General features: G+C 44.8%; 1 protein-coding gene across 2 annotated transcripts in view; it reads left to right on the forward strand.

Moving 5' to 3' along the window:
• The first annotated feature begins 166 nt into the window (after positions 1-166).
• Positions 167-18,152, forward strand: part of adcy9 (adenylate cyclase 9) — a 31,617-nt gene continuing 13,631 nt past the window's right edge. The window contains exons 1-4 of one of the 2 annotated variants that reach the window (XM_029122321.2): positions 167-3,644; positions 3,812-4,060; positions 4,334-4,598; positions 4,852-5,139. In XM_029122321.2, the coding sequence (XP_028978154.2) occupies positions 2,487-3,644; positions 3,812-4,060; positions 4,334-4,598; positions 4,852-5,139 (1,960 nt within the window). In that variant the 5' untranslated portion in view covers positions 167-2,486. The remainder of the gene's footprint in view (positions 3,645-3,811; positions 4,061-4,333; positions 4,599-4,851; positions 5,140-18,152) is intronic. The other variant, XM_029122322.2, reaches the window with a different exon arrangement.

An 18,152-nucleotide genomic window follows, 5' to 3' on the forward strand; every position in this document is an offset into this window, starting at 1 on the left:
AAAAGTCATTTGGAGAGAAATAGAAAAGCGCATGAAATGCTTAAAATACGACGTAGGCCTCTAGCCTTAGACTCTATTTTTAATTTAATTTAATTTTTGTAAGTTTTTGTACTCTCTCAACTTTCATCATCAAGGCTGCGCTCGTCCATCGATGCGTGCTCGTCCTAAGCACCACAAGACATTTCTCCGTGCGCGCACCCTTTATCCGCCAGCCTATCCTGGCCTATCCCCCTCCCCTATTTTCTGACTGGACCCACAGCTGCTCAACCCGCCGACGCGTCGCTCCACTTGCACAACCACCCACACACCCACCCGCCTCCACCACGCAGCCGCCTCAACGACACAGCTGGCGGAGAATTTCCGTCTGGGTACAGGAAGATGGTGGGAGCGACGGGAGCTGCGTTGTCTTCCCCTGGATAGATCGAGAAAACACCTAAAAACTCGTTTTTAATAGCCCATAGCTTACCCGGACTTAAATCGAGAGATAGTTTGGGCTACGGTCAGCGAACATTCAGAACGGAAGAGGACACGGACCCGATCAGACCGAAAGTCGACTCTTTCGAGCTCAATGTTTCTTCTGGGCACATGCATGCTGAAAGCTAAAACTGAACCTATCCAGACTTGAGGAATTTGTGGAACCGATAAGACATCAGCGCCGTTCGCGAACTCTGTAGTTTTCGTTAGTAATCGAATAAAGACCAAGGTCAATTTTAGGGCTATCGTTTTTTTCTCATTTAAATTCGGTACGGGAAAGCAAATTCACAATCCCTCCCTACACTCCATAGCTACACTCTACAAGTTTAACGTGCTGCCTACCGCTGTAGACTGTGACGAAGGAACTACGACCTGAGAAAAGTTTCCAAGCTTTTAATACTAAAGAGAACTCGGCAATCGCGTTCCTGGAGACGTTTTGCTTCTATTTTGAATCTCTGTTTTTGTTTTTAAAAGCCTGCCATGTCCGTATATTAATAATAACAATATCCGGTTTTTGACAACTTGACGGTTTGTATTTCAGTAGCTTACATCGGCATATTTTATGACGATTTGGGTAGGCCATTCATTTAAGTGTGTTTTGCATTTTCAGATTTTTTAAAAAGTCTGTCAACCTTACGAAAAGGAGAAGGCCTACTCATCTCAGCTGTCATATTTGGAGCATTTATTTTGTCGATTTTCACCAACGTCTTCATATTACAAGCCCCTGTCCTTTTGGAAGTAGGGGTATTACCGGTGTAGAGATCCGGAGAAAGAGGTCAGGAAAGGACGGGGCTGGAGCTTGGGAATAGGCCCGTCTGTTGGAGAACTACAGACTGGGGAGGGGGCCGCTAGACCGCTCAACGGACGTTCCCTGTGGCTGCTGATTTTGGGTGGTCGCGATCCAACCTATCGACCCACCCACCTATCCGACCCAACAGCCATAACTCTTAAACTTAGTCACATAACAAGAAAAGTATTCGCACGCACCAGAGGTTTTGAGATGGGAAGACAGAGAAAGTAAGATTGGCAGTAAGAGTTTGAGCTATGAATGTTTTTCTTTTCAACGGATAAAAACGGAAAGAGAACAACACGTTTTCCATGGAAAAGGAACTTTAAATCTAAAGGGATGTGTTTTGGTGCGCGTGCTACGAAAAGATAAGGAACCGACGCTGTCATTTTGTTGCAATTGTATAGCCATTTGTATCTAGTTACTACAATTAATCTCACAACAGCCGAATGTGGATTGTCTGCAGTTGTTAAAAACGAGATAGGCCTGCACCCAAGCTATGGGAAGTCTCGGACTTGGAAACGTTTAGATACTTTTCTCATTGTGTTTTATGTGAGAACACGCTATAGCACAAATACAATGGGGACTTTAATTTGATCATTAGTGAAGAAGACATGACAGGACTTTTACGGAGCGAGGCTCAGTAAGAGCCAAGCTCGAGCTGTCACTGGTGGCTGTCAAAACACAGCGTGGTCTGGAATGAAAAAGTGACTTCAGATATCTGAACACTTGACTCACGAGATAAGGATTTTGATGTGATTAGAAAAACGTCATATAGAGGAATGAAGTTAAAAGAAGGAAGACGAGCCGAGGACTTTTAATTATTTCAACTGACAGATGAGGAGATTAAGCAGAACAGCACACGAGCACGAGCTGAACGGCTCTAGGGCTCAAGTCAACTGACGAATTAATTAACGGAACGTGAGTTTGCTAATGACGCAATATCGACTTCGGGATAATGAACTTGCCTACTAGTCAAGAGCCTGGAACGATGTTTTTATATGAGTGATTACTTGGCTACCTTCATGCGCAGTAGAAAGACGTATTTTCTATGCGCTCCATTTCAAGTCGTGATTACAACCATTAAATGTCTTGCCTCCTGCTACCTCCCCCCCGCGCTCGGTTCCAGATGTTGTACTTAGTTAGCCTTCCTGACTGCCCTCATATCGCCCGCCATCATTGACCAGATATTAGTATTTTCCCCATCACGTCACTAGATATCGTCATGGCCTCGCAACCACAACATCCGCAGCGCACTACGGAGGTGAGCTGTGTCCCAAGCGGCGCATTGACTGTGCGGATTACCGACAGCGAGGCGCACGCAAAGCAGGCGCCCTCACCACAGCATCAACAGTATCACGACTCTACCCCAAACACGACCAAGGACTGCAATGCTGGAGGAGCACGAGGTAGTGGAGGAGGTGGCAGTACCACTAAAGTGGACCCCCTCAAGCCCTGTGCCAAATACAGCATATCATCTAGCTGTAGCTCTGGTGAATCGGGGGTCAGGAGGACTGTTCTGACCAAGTCCCACAGCCAGCGGAGGGCTCTTCCGCAGCTGTTTGAGAGGTCTGCGGCCCAATGCTGGGATCCCAAGTTCGACTCTCCGATCCTCGAAGAGGCCTGCCGCGAGAGGTGTTTCCCCCAGACGCAGCGGCGCTTCCGCTACGTTCTGTCGTACCTGGCGTGCGCAGCGCTTCTGTGGGAGGTATACTTCGCTGTCAACTACGACCGCTGTGACCCGGCGACCTTCCTTGCCCCCACTGCTTCCTTCCTCCTCTTCCTCCTCCTCCTGTTCCTTTTCACCCTGACGACGGCGTACGCCCACCTGTACAACCAGGCCTCGCTGCTCCTCATCGTGGCGACGTTCACCATCACCCTGGCTCCTCAGATCCAGACGGGAGGTTTCGCCGACCTGGAGAGACCCAGAGAGGGCAACTTGTCCTCCCGTCGCATCCGAGACGGCGTGGACCCCACTCTGGCTTCATGCATCTCGCCAGTGGGCACCTTCTCCCTGTGTATGGAGGTACTGTTGCTGCTCTACAGTGTTCTCCATGTGAGACTGTATGCTTCCGTCCTACTGGGGCTCCTGTACTCGGTCCTGTTCGAAGCCTTAGGGTGGCTGCCACTGATTCAGGGGCGGGACGGCGGCGGGAGTGATTACGGGGCGAGTGGGGGTGCAGGGGGGTCCCTAGCTTACCCCGGTAGTCCCGGTTCTACAAACCCGGAGTGGGACACCCTCCACTGGTTGGGCCCGGCCAAAGCCCTGCTACACCTGTGTGCCCACGCCATCGGCATCCACCTCTTCATTATGTCAGAGGTTCGATCCCGCTCCACCTTCCTTAAAGTCGGACAGGCCATCATGCACGGCAAGGACCTGGAGGTAAGAAGTTGCGGTTGCTGTAAAACATGTTGAATTGAATCACCGAGAAAAGGATTACGTCCGTAATCCCATCTTTGCCGGTGAACGGGAGGCATAGAAACAATGGGATTATACTCCCTGTGTTCCTGAGAAGCCTTTTTTCACTTTCTCTGTGAACGTGTGTGCAGGTGGAGAAAGCGTTGAAGGAGCGGATGATCCATTCAGTCATGCCGAGGAGAGTCGCGGACGAACTCATGAAGCAGGGTGACGAGGAGATGGAGGGGAACGCCGGGAAGAGATACTCAGCAGGTGCTTGCTCGGCGTCAGCCGTGTCCACGGGCGGAGGCCCAGGTGGGGGTTCGTCGATCGCGGCTAGCCCTAAGACACACCTCCATCATCATCGGAAGAGGAAGAAGACTTCGATTCCCAGAGGCCAGGTATGATGAGCGGTGGAACTCAGTGGAGGTTTTGAAATCACACAGCATGAATGTCAATTTGATTTCAGCTTAAATAATTTATTTTACTTTTTTATTTATTGTGTTTTAGGTTCTTTTATTCAACTTTTAAATGCTTTATCTGTAGTTTTATTTATTGCATAATTTTTGTTCAAATCATGACATTTTTTCAGCAGTAGTCTTAAAGTGCTTGATAATTGCCCGTTAAAGACCTTAAAGAACATTCAGAGGTGTCTGCTTTAATATGATCATCAGATCATCTTCAGGCCTTTCAACATGACACGAATGGAGCCCGTCTCTATCCTCTTCGCGGACATTGTCGGCTTCACCAAAATGTCCGCCAACAAGTCTGCCCATGCCTTGGTGGGGCTCCTCAATGACCTCTTCGGACGTTTCGACCGGCTGTGCGAGCTGACGCGCTGCGAGAAGATCAGTACGCTGGGCGACTGCTATTACTGTGTAGCGGGCTGTCCTGAGCCACGGCCGGACCACGCCTACTGCTGTGTGGAGATGGGACTAGGTAAGAGTCAACGACAGAGAACTACGTATGTACTGAAAGACGTCCTTTCCTTGCTATTCTTGCCCGTGTGTCGCTGTTATGTCCTGTTGTTTATTATTGACGTTAGCCCACGTCTGTGTATTTGATCATCTATGACCGCCACGTGCGTTGGATCTTCCGTTCACGTTTTCTCTCCGCAGCTAGGAAAATGGATCCAAGTGTCGTGTTTAAAAAAATATATATAAAAATTCTCGTTCTCCTTCTCTGACGCCAGGTATGATCGTGGCCATCGAGCAGTTCTGCCAGGAGACGCGTGAGACCGTGGACATGAGGGTGGGGGTCCACACGGGCACGGTCCTCTGTGGCATCCTGGGAATCGAGCGGTTCAAGTTTGACGTGTGGTCCAACGACGTCAACCTGGCCAACCTCATGGAGCAGCTGGGCGTGGCCGGGAAGGTCCACCTATCGGAGCACACCGCCGGATTCCTGGATGAGCGGTATGAGCGGGAGGACGGCCGTGTGTCGGAGCGGGCCACGCAGGGCCTCATGGAGAAGCTGAAGGGTAAGAGGGTTCTGTTCTGGTTCTGCTTTGATTAGGCGTGAAAACCGGGTGTTTGGCTTATATCTGGTTTAGTTGATTTCATCAGTCGAGTGTGGTATGTGCGTCTCATACCTTGAACTGATGTCACTTGAATTGAAGTTTATTGTATTTCAGTAAAAATGGAAGGTTGTCTAGGTTATTTTATTTTAATCAAAACTAGTTTTTTGTATGTTAATAAAAATAGAAGGTAATTGTAGATTATTGTTTTTTTTTTTATAAATAGTTTATTCTAGGTTATTGTATTTGAATATAATAGAAGGTTATTCTGGCGTCTGTATTTTCTCGGTTAGGGAATTGCTCTTGCCCCCTTTAACCAATAACAAGAACATTAAAATACTGAAATGATAAATGCACCTTGTTATTACACATGTATATTCAACCAGTCAGTAGGAAACGCAATCTGCAAATCAAATTTACACATGCATTACTGTGCACATGTTTTGGGTAACTGAAAGTCGAACTAAAGTCATTTATTTGGGTAGTAAGTGTTTATGTGTAAAAAAATTATTGATCTATTTGTATATGTGTATATATATAAGAAGGAATTAACCATAACAAACACAATAGGGTTTCACCGGTTTCAACTGCTGAAACCCTAAATATAGTCAAAATAATAGTGTAGTCATGGACAAGGTTAGAAATAATCATTTCTAATTTAAACAATAATTGTGTTCAAACTTTGCTTTCTTCAACTAATCCTCTATTTGCAGCAATTACATTAGATTGGATTGGATTCAACTTTATTGTCATTGAACAGGTACAGTATAAGTACAGTATAACAATCTGTTTCTCAAACTAGACACTCTAATGTATTTGTCCTCTTGCTCAGTTGTGCACCAGGGCCTCCCACTCCTCTTTCTATTCTGGTTAGAGCCAGTTTGTGCTGTTCTGTGAAGGGAGTAGTACACAGCGTTGTACGATATCTTCAGTTTCTTGGCAATTTCTCACATGGAAAAGCCTTCATTTCTCAGAACAAGAATAAACTGACGAGTTTCAGAAGGAAGCAATTTTGAGGCTGTAATCGAACCCACATTTGCTGATGCTCCAGATACTCAACTAGTCTAAAGAAGGCCCGTTTTATTGCTTCCTTAATTACAATTTAAAAAGGGTTTTCTAATTATTAATGAACCTTTTAAAATGATAAACTTGGATTAGCAAATGCAACATGCCATTGGAACACAGGATTTCTGGTTTCTGATAACAGGCCTTTGTATGCTAATGTAGATATTCCATAAAAAATCAGCCGTTTGCAACATTACCAATGTCAACACTGTATTCCGGATCTTGTTATTTTAATGGACAAAAAATATGTTTCACTTCTGAAAACAAGGACATTTCTTAGTGACCACAAACTTTTGAGTGGGAGTGTATATACTACATCAATGTCTCAGAATAGGAATTTCTTTCTTTTTTTACTTTTGATCCTTTTGGGAGAATATTACATGCCAGATCTTCAATCAGCATTCCTACTCTGAGTCACGTTTCTGATAGAAGCTCATGTTGAAAGGTTTGCCCAGGGTTTTACAGAGTCATAGTTCATGAACTCACTCAAACCGGGCCGCAGTAGACACTGAGTGTTCTGAGGTAGCACAAGTAGACACACGCACGCACACACACACACACACACACACACACACACACACAGAGGTCCAGTTTACATAGTATTTGGCTGAGGCTATGTTTGTGCCCAGGTGTTCTAGTGTGGGTAGGACATGTTTGCGTTGTAAATAGGAACTGATAAAATTGTCAAGGGCAGGCACTTCTCACTTGACTAGGGTAGAAGGGAGGACTCACAGAGAGGGGAAGAGACGAGGAGGGGAGAATGAAAGAGGTGAGGAGTGGAGGGAGGAGAAGAGGGAGGAGCAGTAAAAAGGAGTTAAGAGTTTCAGGAGAGGAGGTCTCCTTCACCGGTCTGTCGTTTATTGTCCTAGGGATAGTCTTTAATGGAGGCATTTTCTGTGGACTCTCATCTTTCATCTCTTGTAAACTCTGAATAGGAGCTGTTGGTCTAAGGTCAGTTTTAATGTCACCTCACATTGTCCCTTTATAAAGGGAGGAGAGAAATAATGGAAGAAGAAGGGATGGGAGGACAGGGAGAAAGGGAGAGAGAAAGAGAGAGAAGGGGGAGATGATTGTAGGAGAAGGATGACATGAACGAGATGAACGAGGGACAGAGATAAAAAAATTAAAAAAAGAGAGTAGCCCAAACTGTTTTTGGATGAAAAAGAAGCAGCGTTCAAAGCTGAGGTCACACCAGGGTTATTCATACAGTCAGTGGGGGAAAAGGGGTCTATCGAACTTGACCAGAGTTATTGAAATGCAATGGGAACGCATTATGGAAAGATAGTGAAGCTCCTAAATGCTAGCCAACGAAAGTAACCATAATATAGGCCACTGGTTTAATGTGTGTTTTTCATATTATTAAAAAAATCCAGGCTGTGATACTTCTGTGGTTGTCAGCCCTATATGCAGCTTCTCCATGTCATCATCGCGTCTCGGCCAAGTTTGACTGACTACCACTTCTGACTGATGCTTGCTGAAAACAGTCAGCTATCTGCTTATTTGTTTCGAGGGGTAGCGTTTATGGGGTGACCTCTTCTCACTTTGAAATTTTGTTATGCGGCGATAACGACCAAATATCCAAATTGGTCTTGGGTGTCTACATCGTGGCCCTGTTACAATAAACACTCCTTAACGGAGCGAATGGCCTGGACGTGACGGGTTATGGACCAGAATCCCCCTGGTTAGATGGACGCCAACGATGGCGTGGTCTTGACCCTCGCGGCCTGAGCTATATCGGCCTCTTAGTCCAACATATGTCTGATTAATAATTTATAGTATGTCATGGTACTGATCTTCCATTTGTCCAAATGGATTTAATTGAAACCACTTTCCTGCCACCATGTTGTAACATCTCCGCCTGGCTATATATGAATCGCCCTCCACTCCCTGTCTGTCAGTCTCTCTCTCTGTTTTTCAATCCAACATGAATTGGGGTGTTTAAAGTTGTATAGAGATCAGGTACACTGAACTAAACATGTTATGACAAAATTGCATATAGAACCTTCCAAACTCTCGATATGTGTGTGTGTGTGTGTGTGTGTGTGCGTGCGTGCGTGCGTGTGTGCGCTTGAATGTGCCATATCCCTAACATTTCAGGTCAGTTTACAGGTCTTGCAGGGTTTGCTGTAGGCCTGACGTGTATCTGGGGTTAACTGTAGGCCTTTATTACTATAGAAACATGACATGTATCTGGGGTCAACTGTAGGCCTTTATTACAATAGAAACCTGACGTGTATCTGGGGTTAACTGTAGGCCTTTATTACTATAGAAACATGACATGTATCTGGGGTCAACTGTAGGCCTTTATTACAATAGAAACCTGACGTGTATCTGGGGTCGTCTGTAGGCCTTTATTACTATAGAAACATGACATGTATCTGGGGTTAACTGTAGGCCTTTATTACAATAGAAACCTGATGTGTATCTGGGGTCGTCTGTAGGCCTTAATTACTATAGAAACATGACATGTATCTGGGGTCAACTGTAGGCTTTATTACAATAGAAACCTGACGTGTATCTGGGGTCAACTGTAGGCCTTTATTACTATAGAAACATGACATGTATCTGGGGTCAACTGTAGGCTTTATTACAATAGAAACCTGACGTGTATCTGGGGTCGTCTGTAGGCCTTTATTACTATAGAAACATGACATGTATCTGGGGTTAACTGTGGGCTTTATTACAATAGAAACCTGACGTGTATCTGGGGTCAACTGTAGGCCTTTATTACTATAGAAACATGACATGTATCTGGGGTCAACTGTAGGCTTTATTACAATAGAAACCTGACGTGTATCTGGGGTCAACTGTAGGCCTTTATTACTATAGAAACATGACATGTATCTGGGGTCAACTGTAGGCTTTATTACAATAGAAACCTGACGTGTATCTGGGGTCAACTGTAGGCCTTTATTACTATAGAAACATGACATGTATCTGGGGTTAACTGTGGGCTTTATTACAATAGAAACCTGACGTGTATCTGGGGTCGTCTGTAGGCCTTTATTACTATAGAAACATGACATGTATCTGGGGTCAACTGTAGGCTTTATTACAATAGAAACCTGACGTGTATCTGGGGTCGTCTGTAGGCCTTTATTACTATAGAAACATGACATGTATCTGGGGTTAACTGTGGGCTTTATTACAATAGAAACCTGACGTGTATCTGGGGTCAACTGTAGGCCTTTATTACTATAGAAACATGACATGTATCTGGGGTCAACTGTAGGCTTTATTACAATAGAAACCTGACGTGTATCTGGGGTCAACTGTAGGCTTTATTACTATATAAAACTGACGTGTATCTGGGGTCGTCTGTAGGCCTTTATTACTATATAAACCTGACGTGTATCTGGGGTCAACTGTAGGCCTTTATTACTATAGTTGTGTGTGTGTGTGTTGCTTTGTTTGTCACAAACCAAATAAAATCTCCAGTCTGATCATAGGCTCTGTCTATATCCAAAATCACACCCTATTCCCTAAATAAAACACTGCTTTTTGTCACAGCCCATATGACCCAAAAGTGGTGCACTACATTAAATTTAGGGAGCCACTTTGGATACAGCCTAGAGAAAAAAGCTAGAACAATAACTTTCTCTGTCAGTGCCAGCATGGCGTGTTTTAGCGCAACCGTTTACTGATTGGTTTACTGCGTGGTGTCTAAGATGTCAAAGGTCAGCTGTAATCACAGGGCAAAGGTGGTCCTGGTTTCCAGGCACAAACTTGTTTTTTCACCATCAATTGTGTGTGTGTGTGTGTGTGTGTGTGTGTGTGTGTGTGTGTACATTCCTTCAATCCCTTGTGCTCTTATTCAGAAGAAGAGCTTAAAAGAGAAAAGCATGAGACAGATGAAGTGTAAGACAAGTGAGTTAGCTTGCTGTGAGGATAGAGATCAGACAGATGAATCGAGAGAGAATGAGTGAGAGACAAGAGGTAGAGAGATGGACACGAGTGGAGGGAATGAGTGAGAGATAACCAATAGAGAGAGAGAAAAATGGAATGAGTAAGAGATATATAAAACAAGAGGAAGAGTGAGATGAAAAGAGTATTAAAGGACAGTGTGACCTCCCAGAAAACCCCAGAGTTCCCCAGGGCTGTTGGAGTAAGAGAAACAAGCAGGAGGTCTTTTTAGCCTAGTTTAACCGTTCTACCCCATCAGTAACCAAACTATCCGCTTGTTTTTCTCCAATGTTAATCAATGTACACTGTACAGAGTATGTACACACACACACACACACACACACATACATATTTTATAAATATAAATCTACAAGGGGTGGTCCTCTAGAGCTTCTGTCATTGGTTTAGTGGACAACTGCTTTGGACCAGGGTCACCATGTGGGCCGCTGGGCTGCCATCAAATCTAGTTTAATGAGGAAGCGTTGATCCTGAAAGGTCATGAAAACATGGTGAGCGTGTGTGAGAGTGGAACGGCTTGCTCATGATTAGGCTGCGATGACACACTTCTGCTAATGAACCAGTGTAATACAGTAGAGTCCATTAAGGTACTGCTAAAATGGCTTGTCTCTCCCTGCCTCTCCCTTCACTCTCCCCTTCTCTCTGTCACATTTTCTCCCCCTCTCAGAATGTGTGCCGGTATAGATAATGTAGCCCAACCCTTCCCTATCTGGCCACATGTGTGCATAGACAGACACACACACACACACACACACACACACTGTAGAGAGAGAACATGGCAGATTAATAAGACACCCACACACAGAGGCTGAAATTACACTATTTTCTTCTACTTTTGACTTTGTGTTTGTGTACCTTATAATTCATTTCCTGGAGTCATAAGTGGTACTCTGTCCAGGATAGACAGACCATCAAAAAGTAGTTTGATTGTATCTTCGGTGGAGATGATACAATAGATTGAGACAATAGATTGCATTATAATGTTTGGAGAAGTACGGATGAGACCATATATTGTATTGTATCTAATGTGGAGATGAGACAATATATTGTATTATATCTAATGTTGAGAGAAGTGGAGATGAAACGTGGAGATGAGACAATATATTGTATTATATCTAATGTTGAGAGAAGTGGAGATGAGAGAAAGTTGTATTGTATCTATTGTGGAGAGAAGTGGAGATGAGAATTTAGTATTGTATCTATTGTGGAGAGAAGTGGAGATGAGAAAATGTTGTATTGTATCTATTGTGGATAGAAGTGGACATGAGAAAATGTTGTATTGTATCTATTGAGGAGAGAAGTGGACATGAGAAAATGTTATATTGTATCTATTGTGGAGAGATGTGGACATGAGACAATAGAGTGTGTGTTGCTCAGCAGTTCACGCCAAAAAAAAGAGTGTATGTATTAGTTGGTTATAGTTGGAACTGCTGTGTGTGTGTGTGTGTGTGTGTCTGTTCATATGGGTATATGTGTATGTCTGTTGGCTCTGAGGTAGTGTGTGTATTGGCTCTGGAAGTGTGTGTGTGTTGGCTCTGAGTTAGTGTGTGTGTGTGTGTGTGTGTGTGTGTGTGTGTGTGTATGTGTGCATGTTGGCTCTGGGATTGTGTGCGTGTTGGCTCTGGGATTGTGTGCGTGTTGGCTCTGGGATTGTGTGCGTGTTGGCTCTGGGGTAGTGTGTGTGTGTTGGCTCTGGGGTAGTGTGTGTGTGTGTGTGTGTGTGTTGGCTCTGGGGTAGTGTGTGTGTGTGTGTTGGCTCTGGGGTAGTGTGTGTGTGTGTGTGTGTTGCCTCTGGGGTAGTGTGTGTGTGTGTGTGTTGGCTCTGGGGTAGTGTGTGTGTGTGTGTGTTGGCTCTGGGGTAGTGTGTGTGTGTGTGTTGGCTCTGGGGTAGTGTGTGTGCGTGTGCATGTGTGTTGACTCTGGAGTAGTGTGTGTGCGTGTGCATGTGTGTTGACTCTGGAGTATTGTGTGTGTGTGTGTGTGTGTGTGTGTGTGTGTTGAATGGTTAAGGTAAATACACTATGAAGCACAGTCTGGGAGCTGATGAAAAGCCATGAGCATGGCTAGCACAGAGTTTTACAGCTGGGCTAGAGTTTGTGCGTGCGTGTGTGTGCGCGTGTGTGTGATATCTAAAGGAAGAAAACACACACACAGACAGACACACAAACACACACACTTGAATGCTTTGGCGTTGATCCCAAAAAACAGTACTCCGATGTTGTTTAGAACATTTGGTCAACACATTGTGACCATAATCAGTGCATTTCTTATTGAAGGAATATGAGGAGAGCACGTGCTCCTTTCCCAGTCCAGACACATTGTCCCAGTCCACCGCTGCTCGTCACCTGCATATCAGGTGTTTTTCTGCCATAGAAACCCTTAGGGCCGGGCTGCCTGAACCTTTTTTTGGGTCCGCTCCATAAGACAAGTGAGAAATTACAAATAAAATCTTTACACCGTCAGGGATTAAACAACTCCTCCGGATCGAATACGGTCTCTCCCCAACAGGAGGTAGAGGCTGGAAGGCACTTCGTCTTTGAAGAACGTGGTCAGTGAGGATGCACCGATAGGAAAATTATTTGGCGGACGCCGACGGTGGATATTCACATACCACAACCGGCCGATGTCGATGAAGTTCTTGTGTCATTTCTGTATTTGTGTACCCTGGCAGAAATCTAAATTGAATAAAGGTGCTTTGCTGATGCTTCTTATTTCGCTAATTGTCAGTTCACTCACACAAATGTTATCCTTCTTTATTCTTTAGTAACATTAGACTCCATAAATTCTGACAAAGTCAGAAAATGAATGGAAAGGATATACATTTCAGGATAAATACATATTCTCTTGCGGTAACACCTGTGATCACTCATAGTGTCCAAAACACCTCTGATCACAAAATTCTGATCTCTCAGAGGTATATCTTAAGCATCTCTGATCTCTCAGAATTTTGTCTTAAACACCTCTTATCTCTCAGAATTATGTAGGGAGACTGACAAAGCACCCCAAATATTCTAGCGGTGGATTTTCCAATAACAAAAGAGAAGCTTGGATGTAGTTATAAACCAGTTGCAGGAGCTGAATCAAAATTGATTTGTTCAGACATGGAAAATGGAACTCAGGCACACGTGTAATACACAGACTAGGAAACAAAGGCGTGCCATCTTGAAACTTTAAAAAACAAAGGAAAACGGAGCGATAGGATATCGATAAAGAAATAAGGTAAACGGGCGACTTCAGGCCAAATTTAATGAGGCCACCAATACTTGTAACACTCATGCACTCAAACAGTAGGTTGTCCAATCGACAGGAGACAAACAGAAATTAAACCGTGATTAAACCCCGGTTAGTGACAGGCGTGAGGCCTAACGAGACATAAGAGAAGGGTGCGTTTGATTTGTGTGCCGGGGACGTGGAACGCCGGTTCCCAGGGGTAGGTGGAGTAGCCGCAACCGGCTGAGCCGAACCGAAAACCGTCGCAGTTGTCACAAAATCAGTCATCCGCTATTGGAGGAGCTTTAAATAATCATCACAACCCAGGGGTTTCTGGGACCGATCAGAAATGTTAGAGGCAGTGGTTTGGCCAGACTTACACACGTCATTTTTGATGGAGGTCAGAAGGGAGAATAAGACTTAAAAAGGATTGAAAGAATGAGAAAGAACAAATGTGAGACAGGAGAAGAGAGGCTGGGGAGAGGGAGAAGAAGAGACAGGGAGGAGAAGAGAGACGGGGGAGAAGGAGAAGAAGAGATGGAGAGGAGAAGAGAGACGCGGGAGAAGGAGAAGAAGAGACGGAGAGGAGAAGAGACTGAGAGGAGAAGGAGAAGAAGAGACGAAGAGGAGAAGGAGAAGAAGAGACGGGGAGGAGAAGGAGGAGAAGAGACTGAGAGGAGAAGAGACTGAGAGGAGAAGAGACTGAGAGGAGAAGGAGAAGAGAGACGGAGAGGAGAAGAGAGACGGAGAGGAGAAGAGAGACGGAGAGGAGAAGAGACGGAGAGGAGAAGGAGAAGAGAGACGGAGAGGAGAAGAGAGACGGAGAGGAGAAGAGAGACGGAGAGGAGAAGGAGAAGAGAGACAGAGCCTTTACCAGCCACCACCTCTTTCCCAAGGATTTCCCACACACCAGCTAGGAGTGTGTGCGCGTTCTGTGTGTGTGCGCGTTCTGTGTGTGTGCGCGTTCTGTGTGTGTGCGTGTTCTGTGTGTGTGCGCGTTCTGTGTGTGCGCGTTCTGTGTGTGTGTGCGCGTTCTGGGCGCGTGCGTGTTTGTGATTATGTGTGTGTGTGTGCGAGCATGCCTCTGTTTGTGTGTGTGCATATGAAAGAGAAGGTGTATGGTCGGTAACATATTGTAGCTTTTCAATGAATGCCTCTTAACAGACACTTTATAGGAAATTTACGAAATGACCATATTTATTTTCCATAATAACAAAAGCTGTTTATTATACATTGTCTTGATCCCAGGGGTCTGAACATGACAGGCCTCAGTGACGGGAATGGCTGCCATTTGGAGGTTTTCCATCAGACGGCCACGATGAGTTACCCATCCTGGATTATGTTTTATTTTACTTTGTATCATGATAAGTAAGGAGGCTGTTCGCTCTGGTGGGGGACAGACAGCTCCTGTTAGTGGGAGACAGACAGGCATCCACTGTTAGTGGGAGACAGACGGGCATCCACTGTTAGTGGGAGACAGACGGGCATCCACTGTTAGTGGGAGACAGACGGGCATCCACTGTTAGTGGGAGACAGACGGGCATCCACTGTTAGTGGGAGACAGACGGGCATCCACTGTTAGTGGGAGACAGACGGGCATCCACTGTTAGTGGGAGACAGACGGGCATCCACTGTTAGTGGGAGACAGACGGGCATCCACTGTTAGTGGGAGACAGACGGGCATCCACTGTTAGTGGGAGACAGACGGGCATCCACTGTTCGTCGTAGAGACAGCTCCTGGGGGAGGGGGCTGAGGGAGGTAGTGTTGCTCCCAGGACAGTCTCTGCCCTCTACTATGGCTCACAAGAGAAGGATACGGGGAGAAAGGAGGGAGGGAGATGGGATGGATGGGAGGGAGGAGGAAGGAGGGAGGGGGGGATGGATGGGAGGAGGAAGTGGCCCCATCCTCCACTCCATCACTGTGTCCTAATATGGAGGCATCTGAAACCACACAGCCTTGGTTCTCAGGGCAAGAGAGAGAGAGGGGGAGGGAGGGAGGGAGAGTGTCTGAGGCATTACAGAGAATGGATGGAGAGAGAGGGAGATCCGTTGGGGGAAAGTGAAACAGATTGAGTTGTTAAGAATAGTGTACTAGGGGGGGGTGGAGGGAGGGAGACATTGAGAAAGGTTTAAGATTCAGATGATAACCGTGACATAGGGGAAGTTCATTTTGGGTGGAGAAATTAGAGCGGGAGATAAAGGGAGGCAGACACACACACACACACACACACAACACAGTATTTCCCTGGCTGGGTCTGGGACCAGAACGGACCATGTGACCCAGGAGTCACTATGGATGATTTTGATCATGTGGTTCTAAGCTACCAGGAGGTTAGAGGTCAGGGTCAAGGGTCACGTGACAGGAAGTGGTGAAGTCTGGATCGGGACACTTGGGGATTCTCCTTAAAACGACTTTCTTTATATATACTCTGCTGGAACTTAACGCAGCAAAGAAAGAAAGGTCAAAGTTTAGCCTTTGACAAGATGCATGATTAACAGTAATGACAACATCATAGACTGTAATACACTGGTTCTTAATAAATGATTAGTAATAAAACCTATTAGTAGTAGTAGTGGTGACATGTAATACCTTAAAAATATATGACTTGATATGACTTGAAGTGATGGAATTTAGTGTAGTGTTGTTGTCATGGAGTTAAATGCAGTGTTGTTGTCATGGAGTTGAATGCAGTGTTGTTGTCATGGAGTTGAATGCAGTGTTGTTGTCATGGAGTTGAATGCAGTGTTGTTACTTTGGAGTTGAGTGCAGTGTTGTTGCCATTTTGTTGAGTACAGTGTTGTTTGCATGGAGTTTAATGCAGTGTTTTTGTCATGGAATTTAGTGTAGTTTTCATGGAGTTGAGTGCAGTATTTTCATGGAGTTGAGTGCAGTGTTGTTTTCATGGAATTTAGTGCAGTGTTATTACAAGAATCGGTATACACCACTGCTTTTATTCTACTCTATAGTCACAGGTCATGTTGTTATGTAATGTGCAGAGTTCAATAGGGGTTTGTGTGTGTTTCCGGTCTGTGTGGATTAAAGGAAGAGGTTGTGGTGTAGACAGACCTGAGTGGTACATGTGGAATTTCACACACACCTCCCACACACACACACACACACACACACACACACAAGGATTGCAGACAACACCCTCACATTCACACAGCTCACACACACACTTTCTCCACATTGCTAGACTGACAAAGATGCTATTGCACTCTTCTTTTTCAGTCAGTCAGCTATACTTTTATTCTGTTAATCATCAGCTAGTCATTTAGTCAATCAGCCAGTCAATCATTCAGCTTGTCATTCAATCTACCAGCTTGTCATTTACCTAATCAGCTAGTCATTTACTCAATCAGCTAGTCATTTACTCAGTCAGCTAGTCATTTACACAGTCAGCTAGTCATTTACACAGTCAGCTAGTCATTTACACAGTCAGCTAGTCATTTACACAGTCAGCTAGTCATTTACACAGTCAGCTAGTCATTTACTCGATCAGCTAGTCATTTACTCGATCAGCTAGTCATTTACTCGATCAGCTAGTCATTTACTCAATCAGCTAGTCATTTACTCAATCATCTAGTCATTTCCTCAGTCATCTAGTAATTTACTCAGTCAGCTAGTCATTTACTCAGTCAGCTAGTCATTTACTCAGTCAGCTAGTCATTTAATCAATCAGCTAGTCATTTAATCAATCAGCTAGTCATTTACTCAGTCATCTAGTCATTTAATCAGTCAGCTAGTCATTTACTCAGTCAGCTAGTCATTTACTCAGTCAGCTAGTCATTTACTCAGTCAGCTAGTCATTTAATCAATCAGCTAGTCATTTAATCAATCAGCTAGTCATTTAATCAATCAGCTAGTCATTTAATCAATCAGCCAGTCAGTCAGATGGAATGAGTGAAATATATGCTCAGATCTTTTATTTGATAATTAATTCCCTTTCACTTTTTGTTTACACCATCTGACTTTTTGTTACTAAACCAATGTCTCTTATTTTCTCAACTGTAGTCTTTGCTTCCCCTCTTCCTGTGTGTGGGTGTCCGTGTGTGCGTGCGTGGCTGTTGGTGTGTTTACATGTGGAAGAGATGGTGTGTGAATACAGTATGGTCAGTAATATACTGCAGCTTTCTAATGAATCTCATTAGACTTGAGACTCGTATCTCAAATAGACACTTTTTAGGAAATAAAGAAACATATGTGCACGTTAACTAAAATACTAAAATAACTTTAAAAGGCTTTTTGTTTTACATTGTCTTGATCCAAGGGTTTGGAACATTGTGTGTTGGTGTTTATCTCTGGTCATGAAAGTTTAATACTGTGTGATGCTTGGGGCTATGATTCTGCAGTTCTACACCACACACACACACACACATACACGCACACACACACACACACACACACACACACACACAGCAGCAGCTCTAGCTCCAGCACGCGTTGAAGAACCAGGACTGCCCAGGCTGAGTCATACCCACTACGGGGTCTCCCTTGTACTGTATACAGACACCGGTTTCTGACTGGGTTCTGTGTGTGATACCCTGTGTGTTTGTGGTTCTGCTCATCAATAGAAGATGCAGGGACAGCAAGCAGCCAGATGTAGCCAGCAGAACCGTGGGTGGTGGTGCCCTCCTAGGGGAACTACTACATGGTGTGTGTGTGTGTGTGTGTGTGTGTGTGTGTGTGTGTGTGTGTGATGTTGCTGTTTCTTAGTAGTGGAATGCAGCATCTGCTTTGATCGTTAACCGAGGGCATCTACCGCTTGTTTGTTTATGTA

Source organism: Esox lucius, chromosome 9 (assembly GCF_011004845.1).
Source record: "Esox lucius isolate fEsoLuc1 chromosome 9, fEsoLuc1.pri, whole genome shotgun sequence".
Taxonomy (NCBI): Eukaryota; Metazoa; Chordata; class Actinopteri; order Esociformes; family Esocidae; genus Esox; species Esox lucius.